Below are 27,885 nucleotides of genomic sequence, written 5' to 3'. Positions count from 1 at the left end.
TGATTATTTGTAAATAGGCAAATACATAATCTGAGCTTCATCATGTGAATGCATTCAACATCTGGTTTTTAAATCATAGAATGTTTTAGAGCACTTTAATTAATAGAAAAATGTCATCACCTCCAGCATTTTTTTTGTTGAGATACAGTGTGACGCGCTTTACTCGTTCAATAGCTTTTTCTCTCACGATACTTTTTTCAAGCTGACGTCAGTCAAAGAAGAGGGGTGGTTAGGGTGTAGCATGGGGTAACACTTTGGCATGTGGTGGCGGGTGAGTATTTCGCTTCTCATGCTGAAGTAGGGGAACACAATTTGAAGAACATTGAGTGATCTACATTTTACTCAGGTAAGAGGCGGTAACTCGAGACTTTAAAACGATTTCTTTAAAAGTATGGGGAAAGTTCTGTACTCGCTACAAATAAGCTACAGTATGTAATTGTAACGCACTAGTAGTGACTATTATTGGATACAAAGTAGCCTACCCATCGTGGCTTAAGTGCAATACACTCTTATAAACAGTTCATCATTTCCATTCGATACAAGGTTTGAAACGTTTTGACGATTTGGAATTGTCCTGCTGCATTTTATGTCAATGGAGATAGAGAGACAGAGGTGTCGGTTCTGAAGATGATGCATGTTGATTTATATATTTGGCATGGATGGGACAGAAATACGATTTTCGACCAAACCTCACCGACCTCACCAAAATGGTTTTAGTTTTAACATTGTGGCCTTTTGTTTTGCAAGCTACAGCATTGGGCAAAACTCCAATATCTGTACAGTAACTAAAAAACACAATATTCTAAACTTTGCAATGCATGGTCAAAAAAAAGTCAGTTTCAAGGAAGGATATATATGTACTTCAGCACGTCTCTGTACTTTTAATGGTAGTTTATGGTGTGAAAAAAACAGCACAATTATGTGGTCGTTCTTTTCCCCAAAACGAAGGTAATTTCTATACGGCTTGAGACCCATGGCATTTGGCCAGCTGGACCAAACCCATGTATAGCTTGAGTTCTTTGGAATTCCTAATTTTGCAGTTCATGCTGTACAGTCACTATAAATAATGTCTTGCTGCATGTCCCTATGTGTCTGCTTTGAGTTTGTTTTTGCAAGGGCTTTGTGCCTTTGCCGTAATCCTGAAGTCTATGTCAGTCTATGGAAACCACGGGCAACGTGTTGAAAGTTGTCCCATGTTGTTGGAATGCACAGCCTGGGCAGGGCTGAGTTGGCACACTGGTAGTGATGGGTCGTTCGCGAACGAACTGCTGTTTTCGAACGGATCTTTTTGGTGAACGTCGGGAACGGAATTGTATCTGTGACAGAGCCGTTCATTTAGCTCCCTGATTTGCAAACTGCTACTGCTGCTTTTTTTGCTCCAGACAGCTATTATTTTTAGATAAGTTACAAAAAACATTATCTGAAGATGGCAATTCCTCACTGCAGGAACAGGTAGTGAGGAGAGTAGTGCTGAGCGATTAGTGCTTTTTGAGGTCGGTTCGGTTTCGGTTCAATTATTAAAAAATAATAAAGATTTTCGTTTTCGATTTTTTTTTTTAAACATTAAATGCACTACGCATTATATGGGATGAATGCTGTAGCAACACAGAATAAAACAATGAATAAAAATCCCATGATGGTAGGGACTGTCCATGACTGCTTCCCTTATTAACCATCAGTTATTCACATTACTATGCAACAGGGTTTATGTATTCCTATTGCTTGGTTGAATTTACATATCGATTAGGTGTTATGCCATTGGTCATGTTTGCAGTCTGATATTGACATGCAGTACTGTATTCTATTTTCATATTTACAATGTGTACGAGTTCACTATACATGGCCTGATATATACAGTGCAATCGGAATGTATTTGGAGCCCTTCCCTTTTTCCACATTTTGATACATTACAGCCTTATTTTAAAATGCATAAAAATAAAAAATCCTCATCAATCTTCACACAATACCCCATAACGACAAAGTGAAAACAGGTTTTTAGAAATGTTTGCAAAAAATAAATAAAAATACAAATACTTTATTTACATAATTCTTCAGACCCTTTGCTGAGACTCGAAATTGAGCTGAGGTACATCCTGTTTCCATTGATCATCCTTGAGATGTTTCTACAACTCGATTTTTTAGTCCACCTGTGGTAAATTCAATTGATTGGACAAGATTTGGAAAGGCACCCACCTGTCTCTATAAGGTCCCACAGTTGACAGTGCATGTCAGAGCAAAAACCAAGCCATGAGGTCGAAGGAATTGTCCGTAGAGCTCCAAGACAGGATTGTGTCGAGGCACAGATCTGGGGAAGGGCACCAAAAAACTTCTGCAGCACTGAAAGTCTCCAAGAACACAGTGGCCACCATCATTCTTAAATGGAAGAAGTTTGGAACCACCAAGACTCTTCCTAGAGCTGGCTGCCCAGCCAAACTGAGCAATCGGAGGAGAAGGGCCTTGGTCAGGGAGGTGACCAAGAAACCGATTGTCACTCTGACAGAGTTCCAGGGTTCCTCTGTGGAGAGGGGAGAACCTTCCAGAAGGACAACCATCTATGCAGCACTCCACCAATCGGGCCTTCATGGTAGAGTGGCCAGACAGAAGCCACTCCTCAGTAAAAGGCACATGACAGCCCGCTTGGAGTTTGCCAAAAGGCACCTAAAGGACTCTGAGACCATGAGAAACAAGATTCTCTGGTCTGATGAAATCAAAATTGAACGCTTTGGCCTGAATGCCAAGCGTCATGTCTGGAGGAAACCTGGCACCATCCCTACGGTGAAGCATGGTGGTGGTAGCATCATGCTGTGGGGATGTTTTTCCGCGGCAGGGACTGGGAGACTAGTCAATGTCGAGGGCAAGATGAACGGAGAAATGTACAGAGAGTTCCTTGATGAAAACATGTTCCAGAGCGCTCAGGACCTCAGACTGGGTCCAAGGTTCACCTTCCAACAGGAAAACGACCCTAAGCACACAGCCAAGACAACGCAGGAGTGGCTTCAGGATAAGTCATTGAATGTCCTTGAGTGACCCAGCCAGAGCCCGAATTTGAACCCAGTCGAACATCTCTGGAGAGACCTGGAAAGCGATGCTCCCCATCCAATCTGACAGCTTGAGAGGATCTGCAGAGAAGAATGGGAGAAACTCCCCAAATACAGGTGTGCCAAGCTTGTAGCGTCATTCCCAAGCAGACTTGAGGCTGTAGTCGCTGCCAAAGGTGCTTCAACAAAGTACTGAGTAAAGGATCTGAATGCTTATGTAAATGTGATATTTCAGTTTTCCATTTTAGAATAAGGCTGTAAAGTAACAAAATGTGAACAAAAAGGACTGAATACTTTCTGAATGCACTTTATATATATATATGCAGTACCATTGAAGAGTTTGGACACACCTACTCATTCCAGGGTTTTTCTTTATTTTGACTATTTTCTACATTGTAGAATAATAGTGAAAACATCAAAACTATGAAATAACACATATGGAATCATTCAGTAACCAAAAAAGTGTTAACCTGTTAGGGCTAGGGGGCAGTATTGACACGGCTGGATAAAAAAACATACCCGATTTAATCTGGTTACCACTCCTACCCAGTAACTAGAATATGCATATACTTATTACATATGGATAGAAAACACCCTAAAGTTTCTAAAACTGTTTGAATGGTGTCTGTGAGTATAACAGAACTCAAATGGCAGGTCAAAACCTGAGAGATTCCTTTACAGGAAGTGGCCTGTCTGACCATTTCTTGAACTTCTTTTCCATCTCTATCATTTACTAAGGATCTCTGCTGTAACGTGACACTTCCCACGTCGTCCATAGGCGCTCAGAGCCCGGGAAAAAACAGAATGTCGTCATTCCAGCCCCAGGCTGAAACACATTATCGCCTTTCTCAAGTGGCCGATCAAGGGACTCTGGGCTTATGCGCGTGACCCGACCGCCCCCGCCTTTGGGATTTTTTCCTCTGTTTGCCGAAAAGGAGATTCCCTGTCGGAATATTATCGCTTTTCTACGAGAAAAATGGCGTAAAAATTGATTTTAAACAGCGGTTGACATGCTTCGAAGTACGGTAATGGAATATTTAGAATTTTATTGTCACGAATTGCGCCATGCGCGCGACACTTCTTTACTATTTCGGATAGTGTCTGGAACGCACGAACAAAACGCCGCTATTCGGATATAACGATGGATTATTTTGGACCAAACCAACATTTGTTATTGAAGTAGCAGTCCTGGGTGTGCATTCTGACGAAGACAACAAAAGGTAATCAAACTTTTATAATAGTAAATATGATTATGGTGAGTGCTAAACTTGGCGGGTGTCTAAATAGCGAGCCCGTGATGCCTGGGCTATGTACTTAGAATATTGCAAAATGTGCTTTCACCAAAAAGCTATTTTAAAATCGGACATATCGAGTGCATAGAGGAGGTCTGTATCTATAATTCTTAAAATAATTGTTATGCTTTTTGTGAACGTTTATCGTGAGTAATTTAGTAAAATGTTAGCGAATTCCCCGGAAGTTTGCGGGGGGTATGCTAGTTCTGAACGTCACATGCTAATGTAAAAAGCTGGTTTTTGATATAAATATGAACTTGATTGAACAAAACATGCATGTATTGTATAACATAATGTCCTAGGGTTGTCATCTGATGAAGATCATCAAAGGTGAGTGCTGCATTTAGCTGTCTTCTGGGTTTTGGTGACATTATATGCTGGCTTGAAAAATGGGTGTCTGATTATTTCTGGCACCCAGTGTTGTGACAAGGTAGGGGGTATACGAATTCGTCCCGCCTAGCCCAGAGAGGTTAAACAAATCAAATTATATTATATATTTGATATTCTTCAAAGTAGCCACCCTTTGCCTTGATGACAGCTTTGCACACTCTTGGCATTCTCTCAACCAGCTTCATGAGGTAGTTACCTGGAATGCATTTCAATTAACAGGTATGTATTGTTAAAAGTTAATTTGTGGAATTTCTTTCCTTCTTAATGTATTTGAGACAATCAGTGTTGTGACAAGGTAGGGGGTATACAGAAGATAGCCCTATTTGGTAAAAGACTAAGTCCATATTATGGCAAGAACAGCTCAAATAAGCAAAGAGAAACGACAGTCTATCATTACTTTAAGACATGAAGGTCAGTCAATGTGGAAAATTGTAAGAACTTTGAAAGTTTCTTCAAGTGCAGTCGCAAAAACCATCAAGCTCTATGATGAAACTGGCTCTCATGAGGACCACCACAGGAAAGGAAGACCCAGAGTTACCTCTGCTGCAGAGGATACTTTTAATTAGAGTTAACTGCACCTCAGATTGCAGCCCAAATAAATGCTTCACAGAGTTCAAGTAACAGATACATCTCAACATAACTGTTCAGAGACTGCGTGAATCAGGCCTTCATGGTCGAATTGCTGCAAAGAAACCATTACTAAAGGACATCAATAAGAAGGAGAGACTTGGGCGAAAGAACACAAGCACTGGACATTATACCGGTGGAAATCTATCTTTTAGTCTGATTAGTCCAAATGTTAGATTTTTGCTTCCATCCACCGTGTCTTTGTGAGACGCAGAGTAGGTGAATTGATGATCTCCGCATGTGTGGTTCTCACCATGAAGCATGGAGGAGGAGGTGTGGTGGTGTGGGGGTGCTTTGCTGGTGACACCATCTGTGATTTATTTAGAATTCAAGGCACACTTAACCAGCATGGCTACCACTGCATTCTGCAGCCATACTCCATCCCATCTGGTTTGCGCTTAGTGGGACTATCATTTCTTTTTTAAAAAAGGACAATGACCCAACACACCTCCAGGCTGTGTAATTGCTATTTGACCAAGGAGAGTGATGGAGTGCTGCATCAGATGACCTGTCCTCCACAATCAACCGACCTCAACCCAATTGAGATTGTTTGGGATGAGTTGGACCGCAGAGTGATGCAAAAGTAGCCAACAAGTGCTCAGCATATGTGGGAACTCCTTGAAGACTGTTGGAAAGCATTCCAGGTGAAGCTGGTTGAGAGAATGCCAAGAGCTAACCCTAACCACCCTTTAACCTAACTCCTAAACTTAACCCTAACCCCTAGTTTAGCTAACATTAGTGAGCTAGCTAATGTTAGCCACCTAGCTAGAATTCATAAAATATCATACGTATTGCAAATTCGTACCATATTGTACATTTAGCATATTCGTAACATATTGTACGTTTTGCAAATTTGTCCCATACAATACGAATTGTAATTCGTTACACATCATACAAAATGGGTGATGGACATCCACAAATTAATACAAACCATACGAAAAATAACATATCATACTAAATATAGTGTCTTGGTTTTACGTACAGAATAATCCAAAATGCTCTGAGACTAGGTTGCTAGAGGAGAAATCCTCATTCTGGTCCATGCAAATCTTTTCAATGTGTTAAAATACTTAGCTTTTTTTGGAAGTGGTTTAATTTCATGTAAAAAATGTATTTGAACTCACATTTCACAGTCTGGCATAATAGTAGCAAACGTTTTAGCCTTTACATTAGATATGTTCTATTTTTCATGGTTTTTCATACAATTTTTAATGAAGCACTACTAAACAAAGAGCTGTTTGCGAGGCAAATGAACGGCTCTTTTAGGTGAATGGAGCCAAAATATCTGGCTCACCGATAAGACTCGGAATGCCCATCACACACTGTCCTGTCTCTCTCTCTGGTACAGTACAGTTAGACAGGGGAGGTAGAGCTGTAGGGTCTTAATTTGAGCCCGTTTGCTACAGCAGGAAAATAATCCTGCAGCAATGCAGGAAATGTGAATTATTTTGTTGATTACAATTCATTATTATAACATTTTTGTAGAGGTTGCTACATTTTTCATGAGGGATAATATAGTCAGAAATTTCTCATTTCTAATTACAAACTTCAGAAGCCTTTTTAAACCTGAAATATACAAACATTTTTACATTTCCTGCATTGCAGGAAAGTTCTCCTGCAACAGGGTGATCAAATTAAGATCCTACATCTGTAAGGTAACACTGTGGACATCTGAAGTCTAGTTTCCATTCATGCAGAGAGGGCTGTGCTGCTTTAGTACACAAACACACAGGGGCTGTCAGAGTGCTTGTTTGTTTCAGAGAACAGGTTACTTTGGAGGAAGACTCTTGGACACTTGTCGGATGAAAACACAGGTGATTTGAAATGGTCACTGTCATGTTATGTTTGATTTATTTACTGACCAGAGAAAAAACATGGGGTCAACAGGAGTCAAATCTAATTAAAGATTAGAGCTGGGACGATAAACCGAAAATTTGCCTGTCAATCGTGTCAGACAGGCACAGCCCTCGCAGCTGAACCCGTGTGTCTTGTGTGCTTCTGATTGTTTGTTTGCAAGTGTTTCTTGTTAATATCATTCCAAATACTGCAGTAATGTTTTGATATAGTCAACAAGTTACTTGCCTATATAAAATATCCTTATTGGAGAAAGCAAAAAGATATTCATCACTGAAAAGCTCCATTGCTGAAAGCTCCTCCACCACGCACTTGTTTGGTTGACAGCCTCCTCTCCCACCCTGCCTCCGGACACAAGCTTCTCCCAACTGCCTGGACCCCACCTGTCAGTCTGCTCCCGACTACCCAGGCCTGCTCCCCCTGTCTGGTACAGGTACCCCTGCCACTTGCCCCCTTCTCCCCCGAGCTTCGCTCACCACTCCAGCACCCACTTACATGCACACACTGCGGTCTCTGATTTGAATTGTATTCTTAGCCTGTGGACTTGTGTGGACTTTTACTCTGGAACTTGTATGCATTTCGATTTTTATTACTTGGCCTTTATTGTTATTTTATTGTAGCTTATTTCTTGTAGCTTAGGCCTATTTGTGATTAGTGTGCAACCTCCTAGTCCTATAGACCGGAGTTTTAGAAAACGTATGTTTATTTCTCACATTGATCAATAGGCTACAAACAAACATGTTGCTGTTTCTGTTGTCTACCCTTCACTCTTACACTGAGGATGATGCATTTAGGGCCCGATACTAGGTCTGTGGCTGTCACAAAAAAATTCAGCCGGTGATTGTCAAGCATATAACTGTCGGTTTCACGGTAATTGACCGTTAGTTAACATAAACACTTAGCATCTCCTGTCTCTTGGAACATTTACATTTTTAAAAGTCTAATTATTCCATGTAATACAGCCTACACCGTCACAATAAATCCATTCCATTCTTTATTTTAGACAGGTCTAAAGAGACATGATATGAAGAAAATTGAGTCTATTTCAGAAGAACAGAATAGCATACTCTGAGTTGTCCTTATCTTAGGTCCTGATCTGGTTATGCAATATGGCTGTTGGCTACACTAGTTAATTTAGCAGGCAAGATTCGCTTAGAATTCAGTGTAATTATTTTATATTATTTTATTGTATGAAGAATACAATTGAACAAAGCTGAATAAAATAAAACGGATATTTTCTCCAAACGATGAGGGTGATTGTCAAGCAAATAGCACATCCAGCTATTCTGTGTTGAGCGGTGAACAAACAAATAGTTACTCCTATATGCTTCATTTAGAGTTATTACTGTAACTTTAGTTGTTTTACAAGCGTTGGGCTATATGTTTGGATTTTTAATACATTGTAAGGCTGCATGATGCGACTCTAATGATTTGAAAAAAGTTGCTTGAAAGGTATGAGCCCTGCTTTGTTTTTTTGCGCAGGCTATACACACTCCAAGTCTCTCATTCACAATTTGAGAAGCACTTGATAATACCTCGAATTTCCCCTTTGTGTGGCCATAATGCACTCTTAAAAAATCCATGCCTTTTGCAGCCCTTGTCCCTGAGTGCTGCCTGCTTCGAAGCACCATGTGATCTGGTCTTTCTCACAGGCTACAAATGAAGACAGACACATGAAACTGCGCGTGTCCTTATCCAATTCCAAGGTGCATATTGAAGATACTGAAATAACTTTCCACATTTACTTAGTAGGCCTAACGAACAGCAAAAGCACTAGCCTATGTCAATCTACTATCCCACATAGTACAAAAGTTGACCTATTTTATTCTGTGTGAGAAATAAATTTTCCAAATATAGTCTGGGTCAGTTGTGGGATGCGATTGTTCCCAAATGAATACAACCAATAGCATAAAAAAAAATGTTTTTACGTAATGAGAACGTTTAGATGAGAACGTTTAGCTTAAAATGTTGATCAAATATTAGGCTATATCTTCACATATAAGCGCAGCAATGTGCACACAGCAGTAGGCTATAAGTGCGAATGTTCCACTAGTGGGAAAACACAATTATTAAAAGTGACCACAAATGCAATTATGCATGTAATGCTTTTATTATAAAGGTGCATTTTTATGGTGAAAATTATCTTCCCCAAACATGAAACTCACGCGCTGCTTATGTATTGCAGTTAGGCTCTACAACCCTTGTAAAGCGGATTAATGTGCTTAATTTTAAGAAGTTATTTGGACACTTTAGTTGTCATACAAACCTTATCAAAACATATAGGCCTATGGGCTGGGCTACATGAGGTGTGTGGCTTTGATAAAAAAAAATAAGGTATTGTTTCTTGCCTTAAGCGGGCATCATTCACAAGTGATAATACAGTTGTGTCGGAAGTTTATATACACCTTAGCCAAATACATTTAAACTCAGTTCTTCACAATTCCTGACATTTAATCCTAGTAAAAATCCACTGTTTTAGGTCAGTTAGGATCACCACTTTATTTAAAAAATGTGAAATGTCAGAATAAAAGTAGAGAGAATTATTTATTTCAGCTTTTATTTCTTTTGCCACAACTTTGGAAGTAGTATGCTTTGGGGTCATTGTCCATTTGGAAGACCCATTTGCGACCAAGCTTTAACTTCCTGACTTATGTCTTGAGATCTTGCTTTGATATATCCACATCATTTTCCTCCTCATGTTGCCATCTATTTTGTGAAGTGCACCAGTCCCTCCTGCAGCAAAACACCCCCACAACATGATGCTGCCACCCTCGTGCTTCACGGTTGGGATGGTGTTCTTCAGCTTGCAAGCCTCCCCCTTTTTCCTCCAAACATAACAATAGTCATTATGGCCAAACAGTTCTATTTTTGTTTCATCAGACCAGAGGACATTTCTCCAAAAAGTATGATCTTTGTCCCCATGTGCAGTTGCAAACCGTAGTCTGGCTTTTTTATGGCGGTTTTGGAGCAGTGGCTTCTTCCTTGCTGAGCGGCCTTTCAGGTTATGTCGATATAGGACTCATTTTACTGTGGATATAGATACTTTTGTACCTGTTTCCTCCAGCATCTTCACAAGGTCCTTTGCTGTTGTGCTGGGATTGATTTGCACTTTTCGCACCAAAGTATGACGGCTGCATGGTCCCATGGTGTTTATACCTGCGTGTTATTGTTTGTACAGATGAACGTGGTACCTTCAGACATTTGGAAATTGCTCCCAAGGATGAGCCAGACTTGTGGAGGTCTATACATTTTTTCTGAGGTCTTGGCTGATTTCTTTTGATTTTACCATGATGTCAAGCAAAGAGGCACTGAGTTTGAAGGTAGGCCTTGAAATACATCCACAGGTACACCTCCAATTGACTCAAATGAATTCAATTAGCCTATCAGAAGCTTTTAAAGCCATGACATCATTTTCTGGAATTTTCCAAGCTGTTTGAAAGCACAGTCAACTTCTAACCCACTGGAATTGGGATACAGTGAATTATAAGTGAAATAATCTGTCTGTAAACAATTGTTGGAAAAATGATTTCCTAACCGACTTGCCAAAACTATAGTTTGTTAACAAGAAATTTGTGGAGTGGTTGAAAAATGAGTTTTAATGACTCCAACCTAAGTGTATGTAAACGTCCGACTTCAACTGTATATAATTCACAAGTGAAAAGCTAATATTGTCACCCATCAGACTATTCTTGATTTAATCTTGTCTTTACATATACTAAATAATATGTTTGAAATTCGTTTTGATTTAGAATGGACTATTATCATGCACCAGTCTCGAAAACAGGGGCATGGAAAAAAGACGTCATCTTCGCGCTTAAATAGCGAATGGAGGACACTTTTCCTGTGGTTCATTTGTTGTAAAGATAAGCAATGTGCTTAATATTAGGAACGTTGGTAAGTAAATATAGTAGGCCTAGCCTATAGAAAGCTGAAGGCATCCTCCTCTTTTTATTAGAGGCCATCACTCTGTTTTCTCGCGCAATTTCATAGCCTATAGAAATGTAGCACAACATGAGCTCATGGGCTCTCATGAAGTGTTTGATTAGATATTCGATTATATTTGCATTGATGTCAGAGTGATTAGAGGGACAATAGAGTGCTGAGTACCAGGCAGTTAGCAAGTTTGGTAGGCTACTAATGACCATCAGCAGCATCAGAGCTTGGAGAAGCCTAATTACCGTGACTAAATGGTCACTTGGAGTTTGACTGCCTTCATGACTCAGCCGGTGTGGCGGTAATACGCTCACCGCAACAGTTTTACCTGATACCCCTTAAATGCGGAGAACTTTGAGTGTTTATTCCATGTTGCGTTCTGGGAGAAATCATGCACTTGCCCCACTATCACTGACAAAGACTTTGCATTGATGATTACAATGTTTTTGGGTCAGATTGCAAATCTAAGGGTGGTGGTGTTGCTGTATACATAAAATAAAAAATTTCGGCGACCATTCTGACTTACCAAACCCAGCAATTTGAACATCTATCTTTAAAAATAAATCTCTGCACATCCTTGATTCTTTTTGTCTCCTGTTGTTATGAACTCCCATCTGCTATTTCTGGCTCTCTGGATTGTATTTTTGAATTACAAGTCAGAATTTTGAACACATTTAATTAAAAATTATTTTACCTGTTGTCCGCCGATTTCGTCCCGATGTCGGAGGTAATCTGATACAAAATATCCACAGGGAAGTGTTATCAACCCGACCTTCAGTATGCTGGTCTGTATATCGTATGTATTTCCAGTTTTTATCTTCAATACGGATGCAATTCGCACGTGACAAAAACTTGCACAATGTGGCCGAGGATAACCGAACAGCAATCAGCTGGAAGTAGCTGATTGCGAGGAAATGTGCTTCGGTTGACTACATTCGGTTACAGTTTACATATGCGCATCACGTGCAATGCATCAACAGATTAAAAATACATCAGACAGAACTTACTGGCGCTGCAAAATGTTGGGTAAACAACACTTTCCTGTGGATACATTATCTCCACCTCCTACCGCCAAAAGTACCAACATGTACAACCGGTAAAATAAGTGAAAATATAATTTTATTCAACATTCTGCCTTTCTGACTGATATCCATGGTATTTGGTATTTTATTGAGATCCCCATTAGCTGTTGCAAAAGCAGTGGGGTCCACACAAAACATGAAACATAATACAGAATGACAAAATACAGAACATCATTAGACAAGAACAGCTCAAGGACAGAACTACATACATATTTAAAAAGGCACACGTAGCCTACATATCAATGCATACACACAAACTATCTAGGTCAAATAGGGGAGAGCCGTTGTGCCTCGAGGTGTTGTGCCTCGAGGTGTTGCTTTATCTGTTTTTTGAAACCAGGTTTGCTGTTTATTTGAGCAATATGAGATGGAAGGAAGTTCCATGCAATTAGGGCTCTATATAATACTGTACGTTTTCTTAAATTTGTTCTGGGTTTTGGGAAAAGACCCCTGGTGGCATGTCTGGTGGGATAAGTGTGTGTGTCAGAGGTGTGGTGTAACCATGATAACAGTCTGATGTTTAGGCAAGGGTGTCCTGAACCTACACTGGTTTACATCCAACTCTGATCAACTCAAGTATCTGTGTAACAATGTAACAAGGTTGAATGTAAAGTGTTCTCTAAAATCCTCTTTGATTGATCATATTTTAACCAACACTCCACATCGTTTTAATGCTTCTGGTGTTTTTACATGTTTTATAAGTGATTACTGTTGCCTTTGTAAGGGATAGGAAAATTCCTAAACTACCTCCACGTATCATCATGAAAATGAACTGGAAGAAGTTTGATACTCAGGGTTTTTAACATAGCCTGGAATAGAGTTGAATTGAGCCCTGATGAATTAGCCTTTTCTTACTTCCATAAAGCATTCCAGGATATATACAACAAGCATGCCCCTTTCAAACGATACAGAATTAAGGGCAGAGACAACCCTTGGTTCTCAGATGAACTATCTGAAATCATAAGGAAACTGAATGCTATTTGGGCTAAAGTAAGATGGTCGGATTCAGCTGATGATTGGATGGCTTTTAAACGCCTTCGGAATTAGGATGTGACTATGACAAAAACTGAAAGCAGACCTCTACCTCAAATCTACTGCTGATATTATGAATGTTCCTTCCACATTTTGCCAAGTAGTGAAAGGTTTAGAATGCATAAAACATGTACCGCTCCCTTAACAACTGCTGGTTGACCTCTATTCTGAACTCTTTTAAATCAAAATGTTCTTGATGCAGGTAGATTATTTGATAGGGTTAAAGGTCAACATGAGTCCCCAGTGTAATTACCTAACATTCCCGAGCACTCCTTCTCACCCTTCTCTTGTCTGACGTGCGTAGAGCCCTGAAAGCAATTGATGTCAAAAAATCCCCTGGCCCTGATGATCTACAACAATAAACTGCAGGCATCATTGCGCCCCCTTTTGGATTTTATGTCTATATTGCTCAGCTCTGTTAGATATGTTTAACCTTATTTCAGATAGGTCCTTCTTTTAATCAATACACTATGGAAGTCTAATGATGGTGGTAGGAGTGCTGCAAAGGCCTCCTGTGTTCTTTGAGTGTGTGTTGACTAGAAGGAGGGTCTCTGCTCTGCTCTGTCTGCTCCTGGACAGTTCATCATCCCAGCAGCCCTAAATCGTGACGCATAGCTTGCCTCCTTTTTTCCTCTCCATCGCCTTCCCAAAACCTTCATTGTGACTGTGTTTGTCACGCTTCATTTGGGAATCACAGCCAGAAAACACCAGTGCATTTCACTCTCTCTCTCCCCTTACTCTCTCATTCACTAATCTCACATTAGTATTGTTTTGTGGTGGCTTTTGATCACTGGAAATCTGGAAAACACTGCTTAATCTCTCTGCTTGATGAGGAAGTCCCTTACCAACCACATTCCCACGTGCACCTCTTTCCTGTGGAACGGAGCCCCAGGTGTGTAGTTAAATAGGCCCCTATGTTATTTTAGTGCAAAGACAATGAGGATACCGATAGTGGATGCAATACTTTCCACAGACAAGTATAGCATCATCAAATATTCTTATTTACAAATTGTGTGGTTTCTGTTTTTGTCTTAGTGTTGCTAAATTTTTATCTATCTCTGCCTGCCAGCAAGAGTGAATATGCACAGACATGCAAACTGCCCTTGGGTGTCTGTTAAGTATTTGTTACTTCCTTTTGAAACTCTAAGCTGGTGCCTTACGGCAGCTTTTAATGCGGACCTTACTGAGCAGTATAGGTGATTCATTCCAGATTGTAGTGTTATATCTATACGTTACAACACAGCAAAGATACATGTTAGAGGGCTAAAATGGGTGTATTTAATCCCTGTTAGATATATAATTTGCTTAGTAACTGTTTGACATGTCTCCATTATTCCCTTTGTCTCATCTCTGTTTGGGAGTAAGTGCCAAGGGAAGCACAATAGTCTCGGTCTGGCTCTGACAATAGCCATTATAAATGGGACTGCAGGAGGAAAGGAGAGAATACTAAAGTCTAGATAAAGAGAGAAAGACGGGAACATAGGGGGGGTATACTCTTCTCAACAAACCATTTTTCTTCATGTGTCATGAAAGCCCATTTATTGTCTCTTTGTATACGTCAAAAGAGACATGGGGACCTTCCAAACTCCATCTGCAACTTTTCAGCAGGTGTTGGCTTCTATTGTAGTGCAACATTTGGGACAATTGTTGTCATATTTTTTATTTTATCAGCTAACAGCATTCAAATGATTTATTATTGTGGATGATGGGCACAGTATGAATTATGCGACAATACCGACAGAGCAACCTAAGCATTTTATCTGAGCATTTTATATGTTCTGGCTAGATATTGTGCATTTGGAGAGGTCCTAGAACTTTCTAAGAACTTTATGAAAAAGTAATGAGAAAAAGAATGATGGTCATTTTATTCTCCAGGGGCGTGTACTGGGACACGGTGGGCTTGGTTTAAAGACTGAAGGAGAGGGGGTGACATCACTCTTTATCCCCTTTACTTTTGGAAGAAGGGGGGAGGAAGTAGGTGAGAGGTTGAGGGGTATGGAGGAGGGGGTTTATTTGGTGAAGTGAATTCCATGTGCAGATGGGGAGGAAGTGGAACGGTGGGCAAACTCATATTTTGGAGGGACATAAGAGATTTTAGAAGACAGGAGGGTGTGAAAATGAAATGTTTTAGTAGATGTAAGTTGGTTTCACATTTGTTTGGGTTAATGTATTGTGCCCAGGTTTTTTTCTCTCACACTGGTTTGGTTGTGAGCAATTACAGACTGGCAGGGAAACATGAGGGTGGACCTACGGGCCACCACACTGTCCCTCCCCCTCACCCCATCTCGCCACCAAACTCTGTTACTGTATGCATCTATTCTCTCGCTCACTCACTCGCTCTCTCTCTCTCTCTCTCTCTTCTCTCCTCTCTCTAGCTTCATTTCTGTCAGTGGACACAGCATGACTGAGAGTAACCTCAATAGTGCCTCTTTCTGTTTAGCCAATCATGATTACTTCCGAGTCCCTCTCCCCTATACACCCCAGCCATTCATTCACTCCTCAGTCCCCCTATCTGTCTGCTGAGCCTGAGGGCCAGTGTGCTTCAGCTGGGCTTTTTAAAATAATCAAAACGGGATGTTGCAGTATTTAGTTTTAGTGGCCAAGTTTCTTTGTTGTAATTTTGTTGTATTCATTTTGTGCTGTATAGGATTTCAGTCACTTTAATTCTTATTTGTACCATAAAGATTGACCCCTCTCAGCCCGGAAACTGACATGTTGAATGCTATTGTATAGGGGAGTTTAGCTAGCTTTATGTTCTGTTTCTAAAGTACAATAGCACCTATGTGGACATCTTTTCACAAGTTTGTTGAGAATTCCTGGATGTAATTCCTTCCCCTTCATGGATCCCCCCCCAGTACTGCTGCTCATTCCGTTCACCAGCTCCGGAGGTCTTTCTAGGCGTCACTGAACTGGATTCATTACTACCAACCCTGGACTGTCTTGTCTCAGTACGCACTTCTGGTTCCCATTCTTCCTGATTAGTATGTTATATATGTGCCCTCTGTTACAATGTCCGTTGGTCCTGTGAGTACCTGTGCCGTTGTTTCGGCTTCCATGCTACGTGGATTTGTGCACTTGTTTTATGGGTCTCGTCCCGTGTATTATTTGGAGGTTTACACATCACTCTTTTGTTTGGGTGGAGAAAATAAAAACCCCTATAACGTATTCCTGCTCCTGTCTCCAATCATTAGATAATGTGACACCCTTTCAGTGTTACACTCTCATTACATTTCTCTCATTCATTCAGGCAAATACGCTCATTCTTTCTCTCTCATTTCTCTTTCTCTCTTTTTCTCTCACAGCTATGCATTTTCAGGAGTGGTTACAGTCCCTTCACTCCAGTGGGGGGGTTCGGGGACCTGTGAGGGAGGACTTCTGGAGCCTTCTCCCCTCTCTCCCTTCGTCATCCTCTTTCTCCCTCTCGTCCCTCTCTCGGTCCCCCTCCTCTCTGCTGGGTATAGGGGCTCTGGCCTCCCTCACTGCATACTGGCTGGTGACCCGCCGTCGGCCCATGCAGCCCCCCTGTGATCTCAATGCCCAGTCTATCGCTGTACAGGTGAGAGCATTATGTTCTGGACGCTTCAAGGAGCAGCTGAGTGAGAGATTAGTACGAGTTATATTTATTCAGAACAGTCAAGTGCTCGTTTGTGTGATGGATAGCAGTTGTATTCATCATAGTGTTTTGGATTTCAGTTATAATAACTAATTAACATTGATTACATCCCAAGCCCTGTTTATACCTGGTTCTAACATATGTCCTTTGTCCACATTTTTAAACAGGTGTAGATGATTAAAAGACGCATTGATCGGATTGTGATCAAATCTCCCTGACAACCCCCGGAGGTAGTCCTACACCATTGTGTCTGGATACCTTGCAAGTGTAGACAGATCTGGACAGTGAAATCATTTAAATCATCTTTATCCCGCCCTCTAAAATCATTGACAAGTGACGCCATTGACTTATGGCATGAATATGTGTTAAAATAATTCAATAAATATTATTTAGAAAGCATTTTGTCAATTAATTTGCATACAGGGAGGGACCAGGATATGTGGACACAGTGGTTGGATAAGAGACACATTTTACTGCCATGTGTAGGTGCAACAGCTACAATGTGGGCACAATCAGAATATAGATAAGATCAGGACAAAGGACACATGTTAGCCCTCAGTATAAACAAGGCTAAAGAGCTGGATAGGGAGAGTTTTTATGCAGTCTGTGTTGCAGGGAGAGCCCAATTGGAGGCGTTCAGCTTTGCTCAAGGACGATGCCCTGTTGGAGTTCTACTATGATGACACCAGGACAGCCTATGACATGTTCCAGAGAGGACTGAGGGTGGCAGGTGAGTGAGCCGGACACAGTGGACTAACAGGCTAGTTAGAAGCAGACATGGGCTATTTACCAGACATGCCAGAGTGTACCTGATGAGATTGTGTTGATGCACAGGGAATGGCCCATGCCTTGGCTTCAGGAAACCTGGGGAACCTTACCAATGGATCTCCTACACTGAGGTCTGTGGATCTTTGGTCATTATTACTATTTACAATGAGAATACAAGTATACAATAAGTATACAAGCATACAAAAATATGCTCAAGCTCTATTCAAGGATTGTATTATTGTTTCTGTCTGATTGTTCTCTGTTTCAGGTGGCTGAACAGGCACAGGTGCTGGGCTCTGGGCTTTTGGGCAAAGGCTGCCAACCAAACCCTGAGCAGTTTGTTGGAATATTTGCCCAGAACAGACCAGAGGTACAGAAGGCTACACATTCCTTCCCTATTATTTTATGTAGTGAAATGCCATGATGTTTAACCCTAAGGCTTCCCTGTCTGTTAGAGCACTGTCCTTGTAGAGACCCCAGCAATGTAGTGACCAAGCATCAGTTAGGAAGCAGGCTGGGATCTGTCGTTCTAATAGTGTTGCTCTGTCTCCCTCTGGTGGTGGCAGTGGATCATTTCAGAGCTGGCCTGCTACACTTTCTCTATGGCCGTGGTGCCCCTGTATGACACACTTGGAGAGGAGGCCATGGTGCATATCCTCAACCTGGGTAAGGCTGGAATACTCTGCTCCAAAAGATGGCGAATGGGGAAATGTATATATTATCAGTACACTCCCATACCACTGGCCTATAACTATTCATGTTGATTGTCGCTGTTTCACCTCCTAGCGGAGATCTCACTGGTGATCTGTGACAAGGAGGAGAAGGCAGAGTCCCTTCTGGTGAATAAGGAGAAAGGTGCAACACCCACTCTCTCCTGTCTGGTGCTCTTTAATGACTGCAGTGATGCCATAGTGGAGAGGGGCAAGAACTGTGGAGTGGAGATCCTAGAACTCACACAGCTCATGGTGAGCAGAGGTGTAGCTGCAGATAATGTAAAGATGATGAATTGCTCGAATAGATGCCAGCTTCTTTAGTTGTGACATTGGATCAACATGACAAACACAAGAGAGAAGTCCCTTTCCATGGGGTTAGATTAGAAGACATCTTGATTACCACAGACTATCACAGTGTGACGTGACCCTGCATTTTGCAGGTACTTGGACGACGGAACCTCAAAGATCCTATGGTGAGTTTTCCTCTGTTGAATGTTGATAAGGTCTCATTGACAGTTTTTGTTGCTTCACTGCTGTTTTTGATCCTGTTGTCATTCATCTGTCTTTTTGTTGCAGCCCCCGAAACCCCAGGACCTGGCAGTCGTGTGCTTCACCAGTGGAACCACAGGTACCATTTGTTTTTATAGATCTCTGTGTGAGTCCTCAAGTAGCCTACCCCCACTACCCTGCATGTTAATCATATACTAAAGCATTTTTACCCACGCTACTAGAGATGTGCCCATGGGGGCCCACTGACAACCTCTCATTATGTTATGAGATGAATTCTTGTGCTGCACAGAGCCGTGCAGTAATGCCCTCCTCCAAACTAAACTGTGTTCTGTTTATTTGGCCAGGAAAGCCGAAGGGAGCCATGATCACCCACGGCAACATCGCCTCCAACTCCTCCTCTGTTATTAAGATCCTGGAGGTCTGTTCTGGCTCCCTCTGTCTGAAATTCAGGAGTTTCATGGCTAGCTCCATTTTCTCTCTATTTATCTCACTCCATCTCTCGTTCCATCTCTCTCAATCTGTTCCTGTGATAAATGGGATGTTTAATAGAAATAGTTGACCCATTATTAAAGATACACTGCACATCTAATTGCTGTTGTAAAATCTAGATTGCATATTCAATTGGTATGCCACCTCTATTATCCACTGTGTAACCGTTTTATGTATCAATTCTCTCTCTCTCTCTCTCTCCATTTCACAGGGGTCATTTTTTATTCGGCAAGAAGACGTGTCAATCTCTTACTTGCCTCTTGCCCACATGTTTGAGAGGATGATTCAGGTAGCGCACCCTCTTTTGATTACAATAATACATGTATGTGTCTGTCTTGGGGACTCGGGGCATGTCAGACAGCTCTTTAAATTCTCCTACGTCTGTTTCAGGTGTCCATGTTCTGTCATGGGGCCAGGGTAGGATTCTACCAAGGGGATATCTCCCTACTCATGGACGATATTAAGACTCTGAAACCCACTTTCTTCCCAGTGGTGCCTCGCCTACTCAACCGCATCTACGACAAGGTCAGTCCAAATCCTATGATACCAAACATACTTAAAAAAAATAAATTATATAGCCTTTTATTTTCTATGCTTTCTTGTGTGTGAATACGTGTCTGTGTGTAGATCTTAGGGTCTGTGACGTCCCCATTGCGCCGGGCAGTGCTGCACTACGCAGTGAGGAGGAAGCAGGCTGAGCTCAGCAGTGGGGTTGTACGTAACAACAGTCTGTGGGACAGGCTGGTATTCAACAGGATTCAGGTCAGTCACTGAACACTTTGAACGTGGCCCAACGTCTCCTTTCAGAAAACTCTATTTGTTAGATGTAATGGAATTCTATTTTTTTCCATGCGTTTCAGGCTAATTTAGGAGGTAATCTGAGGTTCATCCTGACTGCCTCGGCCCCCATCTCCCCCACCGTGCTCTCCTTCCTCAGGGCCACCCTCGGCTGTCTGGTGAGAATGCCTGCCTAGAGCTCAGACTAAGTGCGTGTTTTTATTTCTGATGGGAGTGTGGGTATGTGAGGTTTGATGATGTGGAATGTTCCTCCTGCTCTGTGTAGATCTTTGAGGGTTACGGGCAGACTGAATGCACAGCAGGCTGCACCTTCTCCATGCCAGGAGACTGGAGTGCAGGTAAGGGGTTGACTCTGACAATGGGGAAACTATCCACGTATATCTGGAAACGACTAGTCCGTGATACCCATGTCTGCGTGTTGGTTATACTCTGAAACTCTGTGTGTCTCAGGCCATGTTGGCGCTCCCCTGCCCTGTGCAATGGTGAAGTTGGTTGACATCCCTGATATGAACTATTATACCAAGAACGGAGAAGGAGAGGTGAGGTGGTTAAAAAGCATAATGGTATTACGGTGCTATTCTACAACATAGTGAGTCAGAGATAGTTACCAAGAAAAAATGTATGCCCCTGGCTGTTGTGTATCGTAGGTTATATTAAAACCCATTTGGTCACAATGGTGAGATTTTCTTGGGGGGTAATTTACAGGCTCTAGAGAAGTTAAAGTTGTATTTATCAACAAATAAGTCATATTATGCATTATAAAGGTGTCTAGTATGATTCAGAGAAGTTTCGGATGATTTCTCAAAATGGTCACAAGACCACAAGGCGTACTTTTACAGATGAATTTGACACCAGAATTCTGTATTCAACAGTTTGAAAAAACAAATAGATTGGTTACATTTTTTAATATGGTCTTTGTAAATGTAATGTTTAAAGGGTTGAAAGAACTTAATTTTCAATAGAGTGAATCCATGATGCTCATGGCATATGAAAATATCTTAGCGGTCACATTTGTGACCAATGGGAAAATACAGTGGCTCTAACTTTATATACAGTGCATTCGGAAATGCAATTTTTCCACATTGTTACGTTACAGCCTTCTAAATGTTTTTTATTAAAAAAATGTATCCCCCTTATCAATCTACACACAATACCCCATAATGACAAAGCAAAAAAGGGTTTTCTACATTGTAGAATAATAGTGAAGACATCAAAACTATGAAATAACACATATGGAATCATGTAGTAACCAACATTTTTTTAGTATATTTTAGATTCTTCAAAGTAGCCACCCTTTGCCTTGATGACAGCTTTGCACACTCTTGGCGTTCTGCCAACCAGCTTCGCCTGGAATGCTTTTCCAACAGTCTTCAAGGAGTTCCCACATATGCTGAGCACTTGTTGGCTGCTTTCCTTCACTCTGCGGTCCAACTCATCCCAAACCATTTCAATTGGGTTGAGGTTTGGTAAATGTGGAGGACAGGTCATCTGATGCAGCACTTCATCACTCTCCTTCTTGGTCAAATAGCCCTTACACAACCTGGAGGTGTGTTGGGTCATGGTCCTGTTGAAAAACAAAATGATAGTCCCACTAAGCGCAAACCAGATGGGATGGTGTATCACTGCAGAATGCTGTGGTAGCCATGCTGGTTAAGTGGCCCTTCAATAATGAATAAATCAGTGTCACCAGCAAAGCACCGTCACTTCACCTCCTCCATGATGGGAACCACACATGCGGAGATCATCAGTTCATCTATTCTGCGTCTCACAAAGACTCGTCGGTTGGAACCAAAAATCTCAAATTTGGACTCATCGGACCAAAGGACAGATTTCCACAGGTCTAATGTCCATTGCTTGTGTTTCTTGGCCCAAGCCAGTCTCTTCTTCTTATTGGTGTCCTTTAGTAGTGGTTTCTTTTCAGCAATTCGACCATGAAAGCCTGACTCAAACAGTCTACTCTGAACAGTTGATGTTATGATGTCGAACTTTGTGAAGCATTTATTTTGGCTGCAATCTGAGGTGCAGGTAACTGAAATAAACGTATCCCCTGCAGCAGAGGTAACTTTGGGTCTTCCTTTCCTGTGGTGGTCCTCATGAAGCTGGTTGAGAGAATCTAGTGTACATTTTTTTTTAAGTAACACTTGAATGAGTAGGTGTGTCCAAACTTTTGACTGATACTATATGTATGTATATGTGTGTATGTATGTACAGTTGAAGTCAGAATTTTACATGCACTTAGGCTGGAGTCATTAAAACTTGTTTTTCAACCACTCCACAAATTTCTTGTTAACAAACTATAGTTTTGGCAAGTCGGTTAGGACATCTACTTTGTGCATGACAAGTAATTTTTCCAACAATTGTTTAGACAGATTATTTCACTCATAACTCACTGTGTCACAATTCCAGTGGGTCAGAAGTTTACATACACTTAGTTGACTGTGCCTTTAAACAGCTGGAAAAATTGGAGAAAATAATTTCATGGCTTTAGAAGCTTCTGATAGGCTAATTGACATCATTTGAGTCAATTGGAGGTGTACCTGTAGATGTATTTCAAGGCCTACCTTCAAACTCACTGCCTCTTTGCTTGACATCATGGGAAAATCAAAAGAAATCAGCCAAGACCTGAGAAAAAAAATTGTAGACCTCCACAAGTCTGGTTCATCCTTGGGAGCAATTTCCAAACGCCTGAAGGTACCACGTTCATCTGTACAAACAATAGTACGCAAATCTAAACACCATGGGAACGCAGCCGTCATACCGATCAGGAAGGAGACGCGTTCTGTCTCCTAGAGATGAACGTACTTTGGTTCGAAAAGTGCAAATCAATCCGAGAACAACAGCAAAGGACCTTGTGAAGATGCTGGAGGAAAGGTACAAAAGTATCTATATCTCCAGTAAAACGAGTCCTATTTTGACATAACCTGAAAGTCCGCTCAGCAAGGAAGCCACTGCTCCAAAACCGCCATAAAAAGCCAGACTACACTTTGCAACTGCACATGGGGACAAGATCATACTTTTTGGAGAAATGTCCTCTGGTCTGATGAAACAAAAATGGAACTGTTTGGCCATAATGACCATCGTTATGTTTGGATGAAAAGGGGGGAGGCTTGCAAGCCGAAGAACGCCATCCCAACCGTGAAGCACGGGGTGGCAGCATCATGTTGTGGGGGTGCTTTGCTGCAGGAGGGACTGGTGCACTTCACAAAATAGATGGCATAATGAGATAGGGAAATTATGTGGATACATTGAAGCAACATCTCAAGACATCAATCAGGAAGTTAAAGCTTGGTTGCAAATGGGTCTTCCAAATGGACAATGACTACAAGCATACTTCCAAAGATGTGGCAAAATGGCTTAAGGACAACACAGTCATGGTATTGGAGTGGCCATCACAAAGCCCTGACCTCAATCCTATGGAAAATTTGTGGGCAGAACTGAAAAAGCGTGTGCGAGCAAGGAGGCCTACAAACCTGACTCAGTTACACAAGCTCTGTCAGGAGGAATGGGCCAAAATTCACCCAATTTATTGTGGGAAGCTTGTGGAAGGCTACCCAAAACGTTTGACCCAAGTTAAACAAATGAAAGGCAAAGCTACCAAATACTAATTGAGTGTATGTAAACTTCTGACCCACTGGGAATGTGACGAAAGAAATAAAAGCTGAAATACATAATTCTCTTTTCTGACATTTCAAATTCTTAAAATAAAGTGGTGATCCAAACTGACCTAAGACAGGGAATTTTTACGAGGATTAAATGTCAGTTATTGTGAAACTGAGTTTAAATGTATTTGGCTAAGGTATATGTAAACTTCCGACTTCAACTGTGTATAATAAATATGGATTACATGTTAGTGTTACTAATGGCATAAGATTTTCATAGTGACATTTGGGAACAAATGGGTTAATTTGGGAACAAATTGGTTAACACTGTTCCTACCTTTATGCTTTGTTAGATCTGTATCCGTGGCCACAGTGTGTTCCGGGGTTACCTGAAGGATGAGGAGAAAACTGCAGAGGCCCTGGATAGTGATGGCTGGCTGCACAGTGGAGATGTGGGCCAGTGGTTACTGGTGAGCTGGGTTACAATATAGGACAAAATATGATCACTAGATACACCAGTCAGTCAAGTCATATACATTTGTATGTGAATGTGTGTTCGTATGTTTTCCTGTTAGAACGGGACACTTCGCATCATAGACAGAAAGAAGCACATCTTCAAGCTGTCCCAGGGAGAGTACATTGCCCCTGAAAGGATTGAGAATGTCTACATGCGTTGTGTCCCTGTGCTACAGGTCTTTGTGCACGGTGACAGCTTAAAGGTATGAGATACCGGTACTCTTATATTCACTATCAGAGGATAGTTCTTTTTTTTGGGACATACCATCATTCTCACACTGTTTTATGTTTTGTTTCCAGTCTCACCTGATTGGTATTGTTGTGCCAGACCCAGAAGTGTTTATTGATTGGGTTAAGGAGAGGGGAATCATTGGATCCTACAAGGAGCTCTGCCAGCATCCAGTATGTGACGTCACCGTAGCTCACACAATAGGCCATCTGCAACTTTACCATGTGTGCCGTTGTTGGATTGTATCAACTCAACAGATACTGATTTGAAATCTTGTCTCACTACAGGATGTGAAGAAAGCAGTGTTAGAAGACATGACAGCCGTGGGGAAGGAAGCTGGGCTGAAGTCTTTTGAGCAGGTGAGGAATCAAATCAAAGTATTTGTCACATGCGCCGAATACAACATGTATATGGTTAATTACAAGCCCTTAACCAAAAGTACAGTTCAAGAAAGAGTTAAGAAAATATTTGTCAAATAAACTAAAGTAAAAAGTAACACTATAAAATAACAAGACTATATACAGGGGGGTACAGGTTAGTCGAAGTAATTTGTACATGTAGGTAGGGGTGAAGTGACTATGCATAGGCAACAAACAGCGAGTAGCTGCAGTGTAAAAAACAAATTGGGGGGGGGGGGGGGGGGCTGTCAATGTAAATAATCCAGTGGCCGTTTGGTTAATTGTTCAGCAGTCTTATGGCGTGGGGGTAGAAGCTGAACCCTGAAGCTGAATACATTCATACATTGACTTCGTACTTATAACAAATGGTGCCATGGTATATGAAGACATAAAACATGGTGTAACAGGAAAATGAATACAACAAAGACAACAGTGATAGTTTTGCCATCTCTTTCCTCACCGTCAGCTGAAGGACCTGCACCTGCATCCAGAGATGTTCAGTGTTAGCAACGGCCTTCTCACCCCCACTCTGAAGAGCAGACGAGTGGACATCCGCAGGGTCTTCCAGGAACAAATCACAAACATGTACAGCACAACAGCCATCTAGTAGACCTCAATCCAATGTAATACACTCACTCACTCCACTGACATTTACATGAACTGTATGTTTCCTGTCACTAGACAAAGATATGCAGTTTGCTGGATCTCACTGTCTATAGTACTAAAAACTGAGCATGTAGCCAAGACAACAGCCATTCCTACAGTACTTAGCACAAATACTATCAAACACGTTTGGTACGGTTTCAGGGAATTTCAGTTTGACTCCACTTTCAGTTCGACACCATGCTGCTTCTTGTACATCAGTATGTTTAAATGTATTTTCATTGTTTACATATCATAGACAGAGGAACAACAATGAATGGGAACAAACTATTTTTGCTCCAATGTTGTCCACGCAGAAAACCTAGCCATAGCTACAGCTCCACTGTAGAGAGCAGTGGGCAAGTAGACACTACCTGGGCCTGCAAGTAGGCACTACCTGGGCCTGTTATTGGCCTCCTGGATCACACTTCCGTCCTTCTGATTAATATAGAGAATCTAAACCTCTGGAAGGCTGCTTTTGAAGTGTACATTACTTACTCTGATTCTAGATATGACTGTTTAGTGTTCTCAGTGAATGAGTTACAGTAGCTCAGACCACCGTCATATGAGGGATTAAAGTGAAATGTTCCCCTTTATCGTTTATGTAGTTTCCATTAAATAGTCAATTTGTAAATGGTAAGTATATTTTTAGCGGTAAACATTAAGAATGCTGATGAAATAGGCTCACTAGCCACTATTTTAACTAACAATTCCCAATAATGTAGAAATATTCTTGTACGTTTTCCTGAATAAAGAAATGATGATTGTCATTATTCAGTTTTATTTAGTTGAAGAACAATGAAGGAAACCCTTCTTCCAATCCATGTATTGCATGATTGTTCATAGAAAAAGTTGAAAACAATGTCTAAACAGATGGTAACATAGCTCAACAAAAATTATAATAAATCCCCCTCTTAACAGATTACATGTCAAGTTTCTCACTCAATAATAATAATAATAATAATAATAATGTTAAATAAACTAGAACCAGGCCTGTCAGAAAAGTTTAAAAAAAATCTATGCTAATTTAGTCAAATGCATTTTGTGCATAGCTGTCCACAAAGAAAAGGCAAGAGAGGTTTCCCTCAACATGACAAATTGACACAGAACGTAGATATGGTCAAATGAACAATGAACTGTAAGTGCCACTAGAGGGAGAAACAGCATTGGTTTTGGAAAGCAAGTCCTCGAAACCTATGTGAAGAAGAACAAGAAGGGTAAAAGGACCATCTCAGTCTAAGACAATGTCAGATTATTCCTTAGCCTTTCAAAAGCAGGGGACAATTAGGCAACAGCCAAAGAAAAATGTTGACACTACTTTATACAGGCACCATCACAGATCTGAAGAATAATGACATTGACTTATGATATCCATAGTCAGGAAGCTGGAGTGGCTAGTGTTAAATACTACAGGTAACTTTCAATATCATTTTTACCTCAACAAATAAGTTCCCGGTCCACAATGCACAGGCTAGATCAGTGTGCATAAACCCTGAGGGGAAATATAGTAAATAACACAGAAATGGAGCGATTCAAATTAATGTAGCTTTTATGACCCACCACCCTGAGTCACATTTCATCCTCTAGTCCGCATACAGTACTATCAAATTTGTTTCAATAAATGTATTTCCTGGTATACATAGACTTGATGAAATGCATGTTTTGGTACATACCTTGATTTGGAAATGACTAGAAAACAGATTCAAACTGAGTATGCAGCTTTGAGAAGAAAGGTGTGACCCACAGAGATCTTATAAATCTATAGTACTATTTGTAATTCTATGGTGTGAACCACAAATTAGTTCTTAGAAGAACGGTTTCATTACATGATTTAAAAAATATATACATATTGGCTTATGATAATAGCATTTGGCTGATGGCTTGGTAAATGTGGCAGTTAAAATGCTTTGAGTTGCTCTCAGTGTTTCTTTAGATGTTAGGAAAGGGTCAGGTGAGAGAAGAGTGAAGGAGAGAGAGAAGAGTGAAGGAGAGAGAGAGAGAGGAGATTAGTGCAAGAAAGCTATTAATGATTAGGCTATGACCAAAGCGGTCCATTTTCACAGTGAGAAAGATCCTGAAAAAGATAAATCCATTCACTGAGGTGTGAAAGGAGGCAAGGCCAGAGGTTTAGAGCGAGCCCTTCCCCTTCTTGGTGTTCTCTCTCCTCTCTCTCATTCAGTCATCAGCGACAATGGACAGAGCACGCAGTTCATTCAGCTTGGCCTCGTTCTCCCTCTCCCTCTGCTCATCAGTCAGCCCTGCCTGGTCGATCTGATCCGTCAACTCACTGAAGATATTGTGCATCTCTGTGAAGTACACCACCTGAAAGAGAAGGAAAGAGTGTAATGGTTAGGGAAAGGGT

At 41.1% G+C, this 27,885-nt stretch overlaps 2 protein-coding genes across 3 annotated transcripts in view; one reads left to right on the top strand and one right to left on the bottom strand.

Moving 5' to 3' along the window:
- Positions 1-217: 217 nt before the first annotated feature.
- Positions 218-26,293, top strand: acsl2 (acyl-CoA synthetase long chain family member 2). Its single transcript, XM_014160140.2, has 21 exons — positions 218-346; positions 16,551-16,804; positions 17,477-17,591; positions 17,696-17,760; positions 17,898-17,999; positions 18,196-18,295; positions 18,416-18,594; positions 18,783-18,815; positions 18,919-18,970; positions 19,197-19,270; positions 19,553-19,630; positions 19,732-19,866; positions 19,969-20,103; positions 20,202-20,297; positions 20,405-20,477; positions 20,590-20,678; positions 24,092-24,208; positions 24,314-24,457; positions 24,555-24,656; positions 24,771-24,842; positions 25,348-26,293. The coding sequence occupies exons 2-21, from the start codon at positions 16,553-16,555 to the stop codon at positions 25,486-25,488; spliced, it is 2,154 nt and encodes a 717-aa protein (XP_014015615.1). The 5' UTR covers positions 218-346; positions 16,551-16,552; the 3' UTR covers positions 25,489-26,293.
- Positions 26,288-27,885, bottom strand: part of bin3 (bridging integrator 3) — a 40,962-nt gene continuing 39,364 nt past the window's right edge. For both annotated transcript variants that reach the window (XM_014160141.3, XM_045703109.2), the window contains one exon: positions 26,288-27,845. In XM_014160141.3, coding sequence (XP_014015616.2) covers positions 27,699-27,845 — 147 coding nt within the window. In that variant the 3' untranslated portion in view covers positions 26,288-27,698. The remainder of the gene's footprint in view (positions 27,846-27,885) is intronic.

This window comes from Salmo salar, chromosome 20, assembly GCF_965601325.2.
Source record: "Salmo salar chromosome 20, fSalSal1, whole genome shotgun sequence".
NCBI lineage: Eukaryota > Metazoa > Chordata > Actinopteri > Salmoniformes > Salmonidae > Salmo > Salmo salar.
The sequence above is the reverse complement of the archived record's forward strand: the minus strand, read 5'-3'. Positions and strand labels throughout refer to the sequence as shown.